The sequence below is a fragment of the Hypanus sabinus genome, chromosome 16, assembly GCF_030144855.1.
Source record: "Hypanus sabinus isolate sHypSab1 chromosome 16, sHypSab1.hap1, whole genome shotgun sequence".
In the NCBI taxonomy this organism is placed as follows: Eukaryota; Metazoa; Chordata; class Chondrichthyes; order Myliobatiformes; family Dasyatidae; genus Hypanus; species Hypanus sabinus.
The window spans coordinates 70,860,000-70,878,989 of NC_082721.1; the positions used below are offsets into that span (position 1 = coordinate 70,860,000).

An 18,990-nucleotide genomic window follows, 5' to 3' on the forward strand; every position below is an offset into this window, starting at 1 on the left:
TTAGAAACTGTTTGACAACAGTCTCGTGCCCCAATTAAACAACATAACATCCCAAAAGGGCATTCCCGGCTATTTTCTCGACTCGTTTTTGCAGTTTTTTAAATAAAAGAATTGTCCCAAATAAGTAGAAACTCCAATTAACTGATGTCCCAATTAACCAGTATGCATTGTAATAAGTATGTCAAAAAAAGGCAGAGCAGCACGACTAACAATTTAGCAATATCAAACCACAGAACAAAGGAGTGCCTTGGACACAGTCCATTTCCGCCAGCTTTCCTCCTTCCCAGGACAATTTTGTTCTTTCTTGGTATAGTGGCAAGGGCACTGAGATCAGCACAGAATGACTGGGCCAAAGGGCATGTTTTCATATGATATTGCTCTGTGACTGTATACATCTCTCTTTTGAAAGTTACAAACATGTGTTTTCATTACTTTTCTAGCAAGATACAACCCAATGTGGAAAACGTCTTAATTCCCCCCCCCACCAAGACATTTGATTTGTCACCTTACATTTATCCCTTATTACCCACTCCCTTGCCAGTGGAAACTTTCCGATTTACTTGTTCAAACACATTGGTGTTTATGAATGTCCATCAAACTCTCCCCAACATTCTCTACACAGGTTCAGGAACAATCTATGTTACTCAACCCATTATCGTGACAAAGAACAGTTTACATTTCGGAATTAACTATTAATTTCCAATTTCCTGCTCCCTATTCTTAACTCCACAATTATCTTCCCTTGGGTCCCTATCCATTAGCCACAAGGGTGAAGATTCACCAAAATGCTGCCTAGGCTGGGGTACATTGCTTATAAGGAAAGATCAGATAGACTGGGTTTCTATTTCCTGGAGCGGAGGAGGCAATATGACAGGCATGGATAAGGTAGATTGTAAGAGTCTTTCTCCTTCTCTCTTGGTAGGCATGTATAAAGTAAGATTTTAATCATTGGTTTGAAGCTAACATGAAATTTAGAGCAATCAGAGGGGAAAATTTTTCCAGAGGGATTGATACTGGGCATGTGCTGCCAAAGGAGATGGTAGAGTCAGATACAGTCACAAGATTCAAGACACATCTAAATCAGACACTAGAAGAGCCAAAGCAAATCATATTCAACAAAGCTAAGGTTTTTATTGTGTGAGACAATGAAATCAATGCAATAGATGTTGTTTAGATGGAATTTTTATTAGTCGCTTAATGCCTCTGTGGACAGCACAGTGTGATACAACATATCATCCAACAGTTAAACCATTCCAACTGCATTCATTCACTCGGGCCTGCATGGAGTTTGCATGTTCTCCATGTGACAAGTACTTTCCCCAGGTTCTCTGGTGTGCCACTTCCTAAAGACATGTTTGGAGATTAACTGGCTACTACAAGTTACCCTAGTACGGAGGAGGAAGAGAAGAATCGGTAAGAAATCAATGTGTATGTCATAAGGAAACTGGCAGCAAGGATACAAGTAAGGGAATGGGTCAGAGGAGAGTACTCCGAGAGCCAGCACTCTCAATAGGTTGAATTACTTCCTTCTGTGTTAATCAGGAAATATGACAAAAGGCTGGTTTGTAAAGTTAAAGCCTATGGGTTTAAGAGTCAGTATCAGCAGGATTAATAGGAAACAAACTTCAGGGCAAACAATACAGAGGGTTAATGGTCATTTTCCAGTCTCAAGGAAGGTGGACAATGTGTATCCCAGGGATCAATGCAAGGACTAAAACTTAGTTACTTATACTATATATTTCCTAACAGATTTGACACAAGGTTTGACACTGGTTGAAAATAAAGACAGAATAAAGAGAGGCATTATAAGTAATCATTTTTTTCTATACACTTTCAGGATCTGGACACGGCTGAAAAGACCAGCATTTATGGCAAACCCTACTTCCCTTGAAAAGGTGGTGGTCAGTCAGCCTCTTACACAACTGTAGTGCGCTGGTCAGGAGTTTCCATGATCTAGACGCAGTGATGATAAAGGACCAGGATCATCTGCAACTTGCAGTGATGATGCTCTTACCTACTGGCTGCCATTGCACATTATATGGAAGAGGAGATTTGGGAGGTGGTGTTCGTACAATCAGAATGATGAACACTGTATCCCATTGAGTACACATGGTAGGATGGGTGAACGTTTAGATTGATGCCAATCAAGCAGCCTGCTCTAGCCTAGTTTGCATCAACCTTAATACAAATTTGCCAGCACTGCATATATCCAGGAAGGGAACTTCATCATGCTCTTGACTCGCAGTGTTAGTATTTCCAATTGTTGTAGCCACAGTGGCTGGTTCCACAGAGTCACTGAGTTATACAGCATAAAAAGTGGCTCTTCAATCCAATTCCTTAATTAAGCCAACTAAAATGAGCCATTCCCTGAACCCCTCAAGATTTTACAAAACCTCATTGAGGTCACCTCATAGGAGGAGGCATGTCAAATATAGGAAGCTGGGATTAAGTGAAGCTCATGAGAAAAAGAGACAAAGGAGGGCCACTTAAGAGGCCAAATGGACTTATTCTGCTCCTATGTATTATAATCTTATGTATAAATCAGGAGGGAAATTTTAAAAAAAAGACACAAGTTACCTCTGGTCGATAAGGTAAAGCTGAACCCTAAATGATTCTTCACAAATACTAAGAGTCAAAGAATAATAAGAAAAAAAATATAGGTGATCAATGTTGTTGTTTATGTGTAGAGCCATGGGAGATAAATGAATATTTCTCAACTGTGTTTACTGTGGAGAAGGTCATGGAAGTTAAGGAATGAAGAGAAATAATACTGAATATATCCACATTACAACAGTGGAGGGGCTGACTGTCTTGGAGTATATCAAGGCGAATAAATCTCCATGGACTGATCTCCTGCTTCAATAAGGCAACAATTATACCAGTGCCTAAGAGGAGTAGTGAGAGCTGCCTTCATGACTATCGCCCTGTAGCATTCATGTCTACAGTGTGAAACATTTTGAGAGGTTGGTCATGGCTAGAATTAACTCTTGCCTCAGCAATGACCTGGACACACTGCAATTTGCCTTCACCACAATAGGTCTATAACAGACTCAATCTCAATGGCTCTTCACACAGCCTTAGACCACCTGGACAATACAAACACCTATGTCAGGATACTGTTCATCGACTATTGCTCAGCATTTAACACCATCATTCCTACAATCCTGATTGTTAAGTTACAGAACCTGGGCCTCTGTACTTCCCTCTGCAATTTGATCCTCAGCTTCCTAACTGTAAGACCACAATCTGTGCGGATTGGTGATAAAATCCCCTCCTCGCCGACGATTAACACTGGTTCACCTCAGGGATGTGTTGTTAGCCCACTGCTCTACTCTCTACTCCTTGACTGTGTGGCTAGGCATAGCTCAAATGCCATCTATAAATTTGCTAATGTTACAGCCATTTTTGGTAGAATCTCAGACGGAGACGAGAAGGATAACAGAAGTGAAATATGCCAACTAGTGGAGTGGTAACGCAGCAACAATCTTGCAGTCAACATCAGGAAGACAAAAGAGCTGATTGTGGACTTCAGGAAAGGCAAGACGAAGGAACACATACCAATTCTCAGGGGATCAGAAGTGGAGAGAGTGAGCAGTTTCAAGTTCCTGGGTGTCTCTGAAGTCCTAATCTGGTCCCAATATATTGATGCAGCTATAAAGAAGGCAAGACAGCAACTATACTTCATTAGGGGTTTGAAGAGATTTGGTCTGTCAACGAAAACACTCAAAAATTTTAACAGATTACCATGGAGAGCATTCTGACATGCTGCAACTCTCTGGTATGGGGAGGGGTGGGGCAGCTACTACGCAGGATTGAAAGAAGCTGCAGAGAGTTGTAAAATTAGTAATTTGCATCTTGGGTACTAATAGTACCCACGACATCCTCAAGTATTAATGCCTCAGAAAGCCGACATCCATTATTAAGGGCCCTCATTACCCAGGGCATGCCCTCTTCTCACCGTCAACATGAGGAAGGAGGTACAGAAGCCTGAGGCACACACTCAGTGATTCAGGAAAAGCTTCTTCCCCTCTGCCATCCGATTCCTAAATGGACATTGAACCTACAAACAGACACACACACACACGCTCTCTCTCTCTCACTCACTATAATTGATTTACTTATTTATTTTCCTTTCTATATTATCATGTATTGTATTGAATTGCTGCTGCTAAGTTAAATTTCATGATTCTGATTCTGAAGTATATCTTGGGACATCTTGGGAAGAAATTGGAGAGATCCTGGCAGAAGCTTCTGCACCTTTCTTAGCCAAAGTTGAGATACTCAAAGACTGGAGGGGGCTAATGATGTGCATTTAACAAGCATTAGATAATCAGTCCAGGGAACTACAGGCTGGTGGGCCTAACATCAGTGGTGAGAAATTACTGGAGGGGATTCTGAGGACCAAGACCTACCTGCAGAGGTGCTGATATGGCCAAACAAGTCTGTCACTAATGGAGCAGGAAGTGAGCAACAGTTTGAGAGGTGCTGAGCATCTTCCCTTTTTTGTGCTGAGTTTCCATGTGTTCCCAAAAGTTCTCAGAGCCATTCATCTTCTGTATCTTGATCAGGCCAGGAATTCCCAGGAAATGGTGAGGACAGTACATTTTTACCAAAGAACCCAGTACTGAATAACCCAGAACTTGCTTTCTACACCTTATATATACACAAGCCATTACCTTGCAATTCGTCAGGGTCTTTCACCACAATATGTGCATCAAGTTCCTGTAGCTGTTCATGTAACTTCTCCAGTTTTCGATTAGAGTTTTTCAGGACAAGTTCTACATTGGACAGGTTCTTCTTGTCAGTAGTCACTTTTCGCAGGTTCTCTGCACCTTCTTTTATCTTCAATTCTTTCCTGATCTCCCGTTTAATCTGCTCTTTGGCTTCATCCAATTTCTGCTGGAATGACGTGTCTGAGAAATCTGAACTCTGGTCAAATCCAAGTTGTTCAAAAATTGGCAGGTTTCCAGGATCACTCTGCAAGAAAATCAAAGGACTTAAATGGCTTTGTCTGCATAAACAACAGTTAAACACCTCAAAGTTTAGTAACTTATTCCAATACCATGCTAAGATCCCTGAAAAAAAAGTTGCATAGAGTTAAAGAAAGAAAGATCTGCAGGAATATGAAAATCATGCTGGGATTCAAGTAAAAAGCACAAAACTGTTCTACTTGTGCACAACTGTGAATGGTTACCATATCTAAAACAAATATGGCATTGACAGGTTGCAAAAAGATTTTAAAATAATGTCAGACAAGATCATCAGGATGCAACTCTTTTTCCTACAGAATTTATCCACTAAGGTGCTAATACAAAGAAATTTTTAAACTTTGGAAAGGCTTTTATGCATTATGGATGATATTTAAATGCTCATCTTAAAAAAGATGAAAGATCCTAAAAATCTTAAGTTATTTTCCATATTTCCCAACATTACAAATAACCATTTGACCATCTAGTCCATGCCAAATCAATCCTATTCCCCTGTAACCTGCTTGTTCTCTCTTTCTTTCCACGGGTACTGCCTGACCAGTAAATATCCAACAACTTCTACTTTTATTTCACACTTCCAACATTACATATTTTTTCACTTTTCAAAATGAAATACAACAAGTTTCAGAGGAAGCGTATTTGCTGAATTTGGTACCTTTGTGTGCAATAATTGTACTGACTTTAAATTTGAAACAATACTCAGAATAATTAAACATTACACTTTACAAAACCTTGTATGAATCATTCAAGTCAAAGGTGTCCAGGCAGGTTCCTTGAACAAAACTTTTTCATATTAAACAGTTAATAGCATAGTGAAAGGAGAAGCTACTGACATACTTGGTGTATGCTGCTGTCATCCTTTGCCATGTCACAATGCAGAAACACAGACAAGAAGGTGCCTGCTGCAAATAAAGCCTAGGTTATCTCCCTCAATCTCAAGAGGCAGGTGGTAAACTTAATAGTGAAATCAAAAATAGTGCAGATGCTGTGAATCTAAAATATTCAGAGTACCACAGCACATAAATAGGCTCATCTAGTCCATACCCAATGTTATTATGCCTTATCCCATTGACCTGCTGCTGGATCATTCCCCTCATAGCCACAAACTCATCCAAACTTCTCTAAAATGTTGAATTCAAACCACATAAGCCACATCTCTGGCAGCTTAGCCACACTTGCACCATCCTCTGAATAAAGAAGTTTCCTCGCAAGTTCTCCTTAAATATTTCACCTTTCACCCTTAACCTATGATCTCTACTTATAGTCTCACTCAACCTCAGTGGAAAAAGCCCACTTCAATTTACCCTATGATTTATGCCTCAACTTGTATGCCTCTATCAAATCTCCCCTCATTCTCCTATGATCACAGGAATACATTCCTAACCTATTCAACCTTTCTCTGTAACTCAAATCTCAGCAACTTCCATGTAAATTTCTTCCACACTCTTTCAATCTTATTGACATCTTTCCTGTAGGCCACATTATGCCAAACTGAGCACTGTAGGTGATCTGCAAGCCATTCCCAAGTCAATGCTTGCTTTCTATTGCCAACACTGAATGCAGTACAATTGACTGAACGAAATGCAAGTGAACCATTACTTCACCAGAAAAGGCTGTTCGGGGTCCCTGAGTGTGGACCCAAAATGGGTGAAAGGGCATGTGTTGCAAAATAAAGTCCACAGGAAGGGGGACGGTTGGTAGCAGGGGTTCACAAACTTTTTCAAGGCATGGACCCCTACCATTAACTGAAGGGCCCATGGACCCCAGGTTGGGAACCCCTAGTTGGTAGAAACATAAAAGTGGGCTTAGGGAGTTTTGAAGACAACAGTTCCCCAAAATGCTGAAATGAGAAGATGGGTTTTTCAGTGCCTCCTTGTTAACAGAGATATTGTGGCTTGGAGTTCAGTAGCTACATAAGAAACAGCTCCAATTCTCAAACATCTGAGACATCAAAACTTGCATTTAGATCAGCAACTTGGCTTAGGTAAAACCTCAGTCTGCATTTCAAAACTCTAACGGATATCTATTTTCTGTATGTGTGAAAAAACTCTCAGCTCTATGAATGAGCCGTCAGAGGAGGTGATAGAGACAGATACAATTACATTATTTCAAAGGGTACTTAGAGAGGAAAGGCATAGAGCTGGGGGCTCTCAACCTAGGGTCCACGGACCCCATGTTTGATGATATTGGTCCATGGCATGAGAAAAGGTTGGGAACCCCTGGCATAAAGGGACAGGGGCCTAATAAAGGCAAATAGGATTCAAGTAGATGGACATCATGTTCACCATGAACAAGCTGGGCTAAAAGATCCATTTTAATGCTGTGCAGTTCTCTGTCTCAGTCATGGAAGCCTCTGCTCACACCACACCATCAATTCTGTTCTTAGACACTAACAAAACCTTTCTCTCCGGTGACCAATAAAGTGAACCACATGGTTCCTTGGTGTTACTTTTGATCCTGTGATGATCCTTACAATGTATCTCTTTGCTATTACAAGCACAAGCTATTTCTACCTCTATAACATTTCAAGACCCCACTTGTCTCAGCTCACTTTGGATGAAACACTTGTCTATTGCATCATTCCCATTTAGCCTGTCTTTTCCTAAACAACCTGCTTCACTCCACCCCATCAAAACTTCAGGGTAAACAAACCTCTGTCACTCATGCTCCACATCCTAACCCATCACCAGTTGTCTCCACATTGAGTAAAACCTCTAATTTACAAAGTGCACCTTAATCACTTCATGGCCAACCAGCTTCTACAGTACTGTGCACGTATATATTGCTAGGGTGCCCAAGACTTTTGTATAGTATGGTAGGAATTTTATATATTGCACTGTACTGCTGCCATAAAAATAATAAATTCCATGCCATATGTGAATGGTGATAAATCTGATTCTGATACAGGTCCCTATTGTGGATTGAGAGTGGAAAGGGGACAGGGACAGGGGAATCATGGTTGGGAAAAGGAGAAGGGAGTGGGAGGCACTCTATAATGATCAATAAACCAATGTTTGGAATCAAATGACCTTGCCTCATGTCTCAGTGATTGATGCATCTGCACCCATGCTACCCCCTGCCCCTGGCACTTCCGCTCTACTGCCTGGCCCACACCCCTCCAACAGTGCTCCACCCTCACCATTCCCAACATCCTTTACTCCCACCAGATTTACAAATTCTCACTGCTCCATGTTGAAAAATACAGTACTGTGTAAGAGTCTTGGGCACCTAATCTATATATATATGTGCAAAAGACTTTTGCAAAGTACTATACATACCCACTCCACAATACCTGCTTTCCCCAGACTGTCATTTCTGAAATTAATCACTTTACCACTGGAAGCTGTGCCTTCTGCTGCCGCCAAGAACTAGACTCTGAAATCGCGTTTCTCTGTGCCTGTGTGAGACATAACCTCAAACCTACAAGCCCTAATTTGGCCTCAGTCAAAGGTTTGATTAATGACATTGCTTCAGATCAGATCATTTTAACATAGACACTTCATGTATTTAAAGATATTATACAAGTAAGAGTGGGATGGATCAAGTGGCCACGATTGTGTTGAAATTGAACCCTGCTGCCACTGGAAATTTGAGCCGTGCCCCCTGTTTGTGATGCAGACTCAAAACTTCTCTGCATTTTACAATAAACACACCTACCGCAGTGTTGAGGTGAGGGGAAGGGTGCGGCAGGGACATGTTGGAGGGAGATGATGAGCAAATGGAGCCATGGAGTTACGAGGGGAGGGAAAGGTGGAATTAGTAGCTGATGGGTGATAGGTAGAGACAAGTAAGCAAAGAGAGGGGAAAAAAGGGGGAAGATGAATTCAGAGGAGGGAGGGTGGGTGGATGGAGACTAGATGACAGTTGGAAACAGATGAAGGAGAGATGACATGCAGAATGGAAACAGGAAGGGGAGATGACGACATTAGACAATGGTGAGACAGGCCAGGGAATGGACAGACTTAGATTCTGTCACCTCTCCCAACTGGTTTAAACTGCCTAAATTTCTTTTCCCTACCCGGTTCCAACCATCAGCCCGTCTCTAACATCCCACTGCACCCTTAACTGGTTCATGTGTCCATCAACTCCTGCCTCACCCCTCCCTGTCTTCTTTATACTTTCTCTCCATACTCATTCCTGATGCGGGGACTTGTCTTGAAATGCCAATCATGTCTCCTCCTCCACAGAAGCTGCTCAGCCCACTGAGTTCCTCCAGCAGTTTATTTTTTATCCCAAATTCCAGTATCTTCAGTCACTTGTGCCTCCAAATAAAGGTTGAATGCTGTATACAAGTCCTCTTGCAGTAAAGGACAGAATACCACTTACCTAAGTGCATGAATATCTGCTAATTAATCAGCTCCTTTTAAACATTAAACATCTTTTGAATTCCCATAAGATAAAATACGCTGCTTTTCTACCAACATTGATTCTATTGGCCACGTCCTTGCCAATCATTTTAACCCGCACTCATTTTGATCTACATCTCATTCTTTACTGCTACATCAGCATAAATTTCGACAGCACCTCATCAGGAGCAGCTTGCAAATCAAAGAGTAACTGATTCCTGTTCATCCCTGCTCTTTGCAATCTATCTGTTAGCGAATCCTCAATCTCCCACAGCAACACCTCACCCCCAACATTACGGTCAGTCATAGACAACAGATTCTGCAAATGCTGAAAATCTTGAGTGACACAAAATGCTGGAGGAACTCAGCAGGCCAGGCAGCATCTATAGGAAGAAGTACAGTTGACATTTCAGGCAGAGACCCTTCGTCAGGACGAAATGAAAGAAAAGATAGTAAGAGATTTGAAAGTGGGAGGGGGAGATCCGAAATGATAGGAGAAGACCAGAGGGGGTGGGGTGAAGCTAAGAGCTGGAAAGGTGATTGGCAAAAGGGATACACAGCTGGAGAAGGGAAAGGATTATGGGACGGGAGGCCGAGGGAGAAAGAAAGGGGGGGGGGGGAGCACCAGAGGGAGATGGAAAACAGGCAAAGAGTGATGGTGAGAGGGGCAGAGAGAGAAAAAGAGAGGAATGGGGGAAATAATAAACAAACAAGTAGATAGATAGATAAATAAGGGATAGGGTAAGAAGGGGAGGAGGGACATTAACAGAAATTAGAGAAATCAATCTTCATTCCATCAGGTTGGAGGCTACCCAGACTGAATATAAGGTGTTGTTCCTTCAACCTGAGTGCAGCTTCATCTTGACAATAGAGGAGGCCATGGATAGACATATCAGAATGGGAATGGGACATGGAATTAAAATGTGTGGCCACTGGGGACGTAGAATTAAAATGTGTGGGTTAGGGATAGGGTTTCCCTTGTCCTCACCTACCACTCCACCAGCCTCCAGGTCCAACATATAATTCTCTGTAACTTCCACCCCCCTACAAAGGGATCCCACTACCAAGCACATCTTTCCCCTCCCCCCTCTTTCTGCTTTCCGCAGGAATCGCTCCCTACATGACTCCCTTGTTCATTCGTCCACCCCATCCCTTCCCATCAACCTCCCTCCTGGCACTTATCCTTGTAAGCGGAACAAGTGCTACACCTGCCCTTACACTTCCTCCCTCACCACCATTCAGGGCTCCAGACAGTCCTTCCAGGTGAGGCGACACTTCACCAGTGAGTCGGCTGGTGTGGTATACTGCATCCGGTGCTCCCAGTGTGGCCTTTTATATATTGGTGAGACCTGACGCAGACTGGGAGACTGTTTCACTGAACACCTACGCTCTGTCCGCCAGAGAAAGCAGGATCTCCCAGTGGCCACACATTTTAATTCCACGTCCCATTCCCATTCTGATATGACTATCCATGGCCTCCTCTACTGTCAAGATGAAGCAACACATAGGTTGGAGGAACAACACCTTATATTCCATCTGGGTAGCCTCCAACCTGATTGACTTCCGTTCATGCCTTCTTACCCCATACCTTATTTATTCCCTCCCCCCTTTCTCTTTTCTCTTTGTCTCTTACAATCACTCCTTGCCTGGTCCCCATCTCCCTCTGGTGCTGCCCTCCCCCATTCTTTCTCCCTCGGCCTCCCATCCCATGATCCTATCCCTTCTCCAGCTCTGTACAAAAGCAAAAGGGTTTGCCAATCTCCTTTCCAGCTCTTAGCTTCACTCCACCCCCTCCTGTCTTCTCCTATCATTTCAGATTTCCCCCTCCACCCCCACTTCCAAATCTCTTACTATCTTTTCTTTCAGTTAGTCCTGACGAAGGGTCTCGGCCCGAAACATCGACTGTACTTCTTCCTATAGACACTGCCTGGCCTGATGCATTCCACCAGCATTTTGTGTGTGTTGCTGGCCTAAAACATCGACTGTATATTTTGCTCCACAGATGCCGCCTGACACACTGTGTGTGTTGCTCAAGCACTCAAACTCTGACTCATAATCTCATGAGAAAGCCTTCAGAGAAATCAAATAGATCCTAGCAACTATTTTGGCATTACTGATTCAACTATATAAAGCCTCAAACAGATTTGTAAAATACTATTCGTATTTCAGAAACCCATCTCAACTCTGCCTAATCATGTTACTATACTCTTCATGCCATTTTTTTAATAATACAGGGAAAGAGGCACACAAACTGCTTGCTTTCTCTCCCCTGCTGTTCTTACACAGGCAAGCATGGACACAGAGGTCTGAAGTTTCTACACTGTATTATTCCAAAACATTTACCATCTCCCAATATGTGGGATTGCTGAAATTGACAACCAGTACATTCACAATTTTCACAGCCACATCTTTGAAACTCCTCAGGCATAGTCCTCAAATACTAAGAAGCTATAACCTTTCAGTCCCATTAATTTTTATTAACACTATTTTCTTTGAGCTCCTCATTCATGTTTTCCCCCTGCTTTGCTTCATTTAGAGGGCAGCATTAATGTTGCCAAAGATGTTTTAGGTATAGCAAAGTGCATCTTTTACTAGTTTGTGATAGGAACAGATCACAGAGCAGAGTTCTACACTAGGCAATACCACAGGATGAACCTCAACAAAGACCACCCCTCTAGGCAAATACACAGTCCAAAATAATACTGGTAGAAAACAGAACGAGGTCCTATGGAGTGAATACAGGGAATACAAAAAGAGATCAAAAAGCCTTGAGGATAGCATCCTCTTGATTGTGTGTCAGTAAGGGTAAGAAAAGGAGGATATGGCATAGGAAGCAGAGATTCAGATTTTTGGATCTTTGGGACAAAGGGACAGATTGCACCTGAAATGAAAGGGACTAAAATAAAACAGGCAGATTAGAAGGTGCTAATAGGGTTTTAACTAGATTGGCAGGGTGGGGTGGGGAATCCAATAAGGAGACGGGAGTCTGGGAGTTAATACAGATATGAATGGGAACCAGAGCACCAGGTCACAAAGTAGAAGGACAGGGGAAAGATGGATGTCATGACCAATAAGTCTGTAAGGAAGAAAAGGCTGCAGCAAGGTAATATATATACACTGGGATGGAGTATTAAAATTATAACCCAGTTAACATTAATAAATAGTAAGTTGTTTTCACAGTGAGACATACACTCAGCAGCCACTTTATTAGGCACACCTGCTCATTAATGTAAGTATCTGATCAACCAATAATGTTGTAGCAACTCTATGCATAAAAGCATGTAGACATGGTCAAGAGGTTCAGATCAAACATCAGAATGGGGAGGAAATGTGATCTAAATGACTGTGACTATGGAATGATTGTTGGTGCCAGATGGGGTGGTTTGAGTACGTGCTGATCTCCTGGGATTTTCATGCACAACAGTCGCTAGAGTTTACACAGAACGGTGAGGAAATACCTTGTTAGTGAGAGAGGTCAGAGGAGAATGGCCAGACCGGTTCAAGCTGACAGTAACTTAAATAATCAGATGGTACAACAGTGATGTGCAGAATAACATCTCTGAATGCACATGTCAAAGCTTGAAGTGAATGGGCCACAGCAGCAGAAGACAACAAACAAACACTCAGTGGCCTCTTTATTCCTCCCTATTCTTCATTGTTCTCATGAGTGTACTTCGCTCTCCATTCTTCACTTTGATGTACATCATTGTACCACTCACAGCACTGACAGTGAATATTAATCCTGTGTCCACTTCTGGATACAAACCACATTGTCCTTCAGTAACAAAATCACCATTAGGTTTCTACTATAATGATGAGTGGCACTTTAACAAGAGGAGTACAAATATTACGACCGGGAAGTATATATAAGTAAGAATAGTCGGGAGGGTTTAACCTAGCTTGGCAAGGGGTGGGAACCAGAGCACTAGGTCAGAAAGTGGAGGATCTGAGAGGAATGTAAATGCCATGACCAGTAAGTCTATAAAGAGGAACAGACAGAATAGACGCTATGGGATGGACAGTTTTTAGTGTGTTTAATTTATTGGAAGGAGAATTAAAGGCAAGGGAGATGAGCTTAAAGCATATGGAGCTATGATGTTGTGGCCATTACAGAGACCTGGTTGAAAGAGGGACAGGTCTGGCTGATTTATGTTCCAGGGTTTGTGATGTCTTAATAGAGATAGAGAGGGGGAGCACGAGAGACAGACAGGGACTCAGAGAGAGAGAGAGAGGAAAGGTAGAGAGGGAGTGCAAGAGCGAGACACAGAAGCACAGAGAGAGAGCAGACAGACAGACAGACAGAAACTTAGCTGCAATCTGAGGAGACATAATAGAGGGCTCATTCATTGAGCCTGTGTGGGTAGAAGACAAAAATAAAAGAACATATAATCACTCTGATGGAATTATATGACTGTTCCCCCCCCCCCCCCCACTACCCTAATCAATAGCCATCGGAACATTGAGGGACAAATATGCAGGCAGATTAGGGAAAGGTGTGAAAAAATGACAGGGTTGTTGTAGTATGAGGCTAACCTCCTTTGTGCAAGAGGTTTAGACAACAGAATTAGTTAGATGCATGCAGTAAGATTTCTTAAATCAGTATGTAGATAGTCCATACTGAACCTGCTGCTTGGAAAAGTGACTGAGCTTTCATTGGGGGGATATTCAGGAAACAATGACTGCAACTCCTTAGGTTTGAAGACAGACTATGAATAAGGGTAAGTATGGAACTTGTGGGAGAACAATTAAAGATTAAGTAGAAAATAGGGAGTGCTAATTGAGTACTGCTGATTTTAGGCAAGTCCACATCTAACATGTGGAAGATGTTTAAAGTACAGGACAGGAATGCTCAAATAAGGACAAAGATGGCATGGTAAGGGAACCTTGAATGACAAGAGGTGGTAAATTTATTCAGAATCAGGTTTATCACTTATATATGTCATAAAACATTTTATGTCAGTGGTACAATGCAAGACATAAAATATACTACAAATCACAATAAGACATGCATCTTGAGTGCATGATCAGAGTGCAGCTCACAAATTTCTTTCCCTTCTCTCAAAAGTCAAGTTCTCAGGCTGAGCAGAGGATTCAGAAAGTGTCCCTCACTCAGTCATACCAATCAATTTTATTTTGCAGTTCTTCCAGGTGGTTTTCCATAAGACTCCAGACTTCTGATCCTTCTTCACTCAAGTCCAAACAGCAGAGAAAACATTTCCTTCTGCAACATGATCTTTCCAAAGATTCAGTTTCCTTTTAAATCCAAGAATCTTGTCACTTGAAGTCAAAACATTTTCTTCAGGGTCTTGGAGCGACTTGTTCAATTGGTTCACATGATGAAAAATGTCTTAAGTAGGCTAACTTCTGCAGCCAATCTTCATCTTCAAAGCAATCAGCAAAATCTGGCCTACTATTTTCTTGAAAGCACTCCTGCAATTCACCTTTCAACTCAAATGCCCTGTTGAGAACTCGTCCTCTGCTAAACCACTGGATTTTTGTATGTAGCAGGGGATTGGTGTGCTCTTTCACACATTTTTAAAATATTCTCGTGAACTGGTCTTAAAGCTACTAAATGACTTGCTTCTTTAACCCTTTTACTGACTGTAACTATTTTCAAAAGCTTTAATCTGTTTGTTTTGAGATTCCAATTGTCATTTAAAATAATCAGCACTTTCACATGTCATATGGTTGTGATTTACAGTTAAGTGTCTTTTCAATTGGAGCCATTGTCTACATTTTAGTAAGTTGTTTGCCTCAGAATAGGCACAATGGAATAGGACAACTTGGATCAGCAGTCTATGTAAAACCCATTGATAAGTAGCTTTCATTGTAAAGATATGATAACACCTCTTTTGTCTCCAGGACTCCAACGAGGCTGGTGCACTTCTTCTGGGGCAACAGGAGTCACAGGATCCCTGTGCAGTCTTGAGTCTCCCGATTGCAGAGGGCGATCAGTCATTGGTGTGTGTACGCACCCAGCTGGCAGCAGTCTGCAGAGGTACCTGTATAGCAATCGCCCTCTGAGATGGCATGCACTGACGACACACTTTCTCTGCTGGAGACGCTGCCTGCAGGACAGCACACGGCTTCCGAGGAAACTGCCTTGGTTTTACCGAGAGCTGTTGAGGGTATGAGCTCTAGTCTCATCCAGACAGGGTGCTCCTGTGCCAGTGGGGGACAGTGCTCTAGCTGCGAGGGGAACTGGTCCCCATCCTATCACGGTGGGTGTTGAGGGGACTCGGGGAAGTGCAGACGTTCTGGCCGTACCACTACCTGAAGGGCCGGTAGTGCTCATCAGTCCCTGGCCTTGGGATACCAGGCGGGAGAGGGTCCCACACAACATGAGCCATGTCACGGGGATGCCCACTATGCCCTTCCGTGTTGCTCCAAAGTGTTTCTTGTACGGGCTGCTCTTGTACTTTGTCTTCGCCTGCTGAGCAGACACACCTTGGTGGTCTATGTTACCATCTGGCAGTGGAGGAGATCTCCAGTGTAAATCTCTTTATGCAGAGGCCTGTTCCCTGTGCATTGAGGACCTGGGGTGGAAGGTATTACAAAGGGCAGTACCATCCAACAGGTTTTTGAGCAGGTTCACCAAAACCCCGTCCACCTATCCTGTGGCTAAGAGAAGTCAGTGTACCAAACTTATATGAAGTGTGAGAGGCTGCAGCCCATCTGAGTTTCTGAAGAGGCTGGTTCTGATTGTACTTCAGCCCCACACTCCTCGTACACGGGCACCCGGTATGAAAGGGGGCAAGTCACGAGGAGGATCTACTAGTGAGCTTGCTCCTGGGCCTGGCCAGAGGTGGCCATTCATTGGTCTAGGCAGCAGAAAGTCAACACTTTGCCTGAGCTGACTGCCTGCCCCTCTTCCGAGGATACATTCGTACCTGCCTGACCTTCGAGAAGGAGCATGTGGTCACGATGAGTACAGTGAGGGATTTCCAGGAGAGTGGGCCCCCCAGAAATGGACAGTTTTTATAGATAGTAATCATATTTTAATTTTAATTTATTCACTGTCTTGTAAATACTTGATGTTTGTATTTCATGTATTAGTTGTATAAATAAACTTAACAGTTTTGTTAAAAAAAACTTTTTTTTGTATCCATTGTTGCACCAGTTCAGCGAAGTGTCTCAGAAGGTTGTAATTCTTCATCATTAACCTTATCAGAATTGTCCGTGGGCCTGGGCTTAGAATCCTCCTCTTCTATCTCACACCTCCTCTTCAAAAATCAACAAAATGGACTATCTTTAGAATGAAAATTTACCTCTAATTTTCTACTCCACCGATAAAAGTTAGTCGGCAGCATGTTAGGGGAAGTTGTGGGAGGTAATTCGGGAGGGAAAGGCTGATGTCAAAGCCCAAGTTGGGCAAGATCATTCAATCTCAGAAAACGTATTTCATACTCATCAGCCTACCATCCTCCCTCTGTGCAATACAGCACTCACTAATTATCAGCCTATCATCCTCCCCTCCATACAACACAGCGCTCACCAATTATCAGCCTACCATCCTCCCCTCCGTGCAATACAGTGCTCACAAGTTATCAACAACCTACCCTATGCCGTGTCAAAAACCGGGAATGAACAAAGGAATATAAAGATGCCAGAAAAGACCTCAGGAAGAGAATAAGCAGTCAGGAAGGGTCATGAAAAGTCCTTGAAAATTTGGTTTAAAGAGAATACCAAGGTGATCTATGTATACATCAAAAGCAAGAGAACACCTAGGTGGAGGGTAGGACTTCTCAAGGATGAAGAAAGGAAGATGTTCTTGGAAGCAGAGAATGTCTGTGAGGTCCTAAATGAGCACTTTACACCAGTATTCACCAAGGAGGGCATGGAGGATAGGATTTTCAGTCTGGAATATTTTATGCTAGTGTATGTTGAGATAAAGAGATGATGTTGGGGTTTCTTGAAGAACGTTAAAGTGACTAAGCACCCAAGGCTGTGATGGGTTATATTGCAGGTTATTGAGAGCGGCAAAGAAGGAGATCACTGGGGCCTTGATAAAGATCTTCATGTTCTCTTGAGCCACAAGCAAAATCCCATAGGTTTAGTGAGCAGCTAATGTTTTTAATTTTTTTCAAAAGGGAAACAGTAATAATCCTAAAAACTGTAGGTCAATAAGCATGTCAGTGGTAGGGAAGCTAATGGAGAGGATTGTTAGGGATAGAATTTATGAGTATTCTATAAATGATGGCCTGATTAAAGGCATTCAGCATGGCTTTGTGTGGGGCAAGTCATTTCTTACAAATGTAATTTGAGTTTTTCAAGGAGGAGATGAGGGTGATTGATTAGGATAGAGCTGTGGATGTTGCCTACAGGGATTTTAGTAAAGTTTTTTGGCAAGGCCCCTCATTGCAAGCTCATCTAGAATATTAAAATATATGGGATCAGAATCAAACCAATTGTGATGTGACTATTTGGATTCAAAATTGGTTTGCCCCATAGAAGACAAAAGAATCAGAATCAGTTTTATTATCACCGGCATGTGACGTGAAATTTGTTAATTTAGCAGCAGTACATAATGCAATACATAATATAAAAGAAAATAATTAATAATAAATAAGTAAATCAGTTACAGCATATGTATATTGAATAGATAAAATATCTTGCAAAAACATAAATAATATATATTTTAAAAGTATAGTGTCCAAGGGTTCAATGTTCATTTAAGAATCGTATGGCAGAGGGGAAAAAAGCTGTTCTTGAATCGCTGAGTGTGCGCCTTCAGGCTTCTGTACCTCCTACCTGATGGTAATAGTGAGAAAAGGACATGCCCTGGGTGCTGGAGGTCCATAATAATTGACACTGCCTTTCTGAGACACCACTCCTTGAAGATGTCCTGGGTATTTTGTAGGTTAGTACCCAAGATGGAGCCAACTAAATTTACGAGGCTCTGCAGCTTCTTTCATTCCTGTGCAGTAGCCCAATCCCCCAACCCCCATATCAGATGGTGATGCAGCCTGTCAGAAAGCTCTCCACAGTATATCTATAGAAGTTTTTGAGTGTATTTGTTGACATACCAAATCTCTTCAAACTCCTAATGAAGTATAGTCACTGTCTTGCCTTCTCTATAACTGCATTGATATGTCGGGACCAGGTTAGGTCCTCAGAGATCATGACACCCAGGAACTTGAACCTGCTCACTCTCCCCACTTCTGATCCCTCTATAAGGATTGGTATGTGTTCATTCATCAATGAACAACATCCTGGCATAGGTACTGGTCTGTAGGACTTAAACTGGCTGAAGATCTGAGACTAGTAGTGTTCTGCAAGGGATCTAACTGAGACCTCTGTATGTATATAATGGATTTGGATGGGTGGGGCAGTTAAATTTACAGTTTATACAAAGATTGATGGTATAGTGGATGGTGTAGAAGATTGCCAAAGGGTATAGATCAGTTGCAGATATGGGTAGAGAAATGGAAAATGGTAGTTTAATCTGGCAATGTGAGGTTGTTTCCCTTTGGAAGAGCAAATGAAACGGACAGTACACTGTTAATGACAGGATCTTTTACAGTGTTAATGACAGGATCCTTTACAGCAAACTGTACAGTTTCTTTACCACCCTGGGTTGCCACTTCCAGGGAGCTATGAACTTGCAATACAAAAATACCTCTGTACATCAATACTTCCAAAGATTCTGTCATTAA

General features: G+C 42.3%; 1 protein-coding gene across 1 annotated transcript in view; it reads right to left on the minus strand.

The window, feature by feature from the left end:
* Nucleotides 1–18,990, minus strand: part of pkn1a (protein kinase N1a) — a 139,287-nt gene that overhangs the window by 108,253 nt on the left and 12,044 nt on the right. Inside the window, exon 2 of the mRNA XM_059992076.1 lies at nt 4,677–4,977. Coding sequence (XP_059848059.1) covers nt 4,677–4,977 — 301 coding nt within the window. The remainder of the gene's footprint in view (nt 1–4,676; nt 4,978–18,990) is intronic.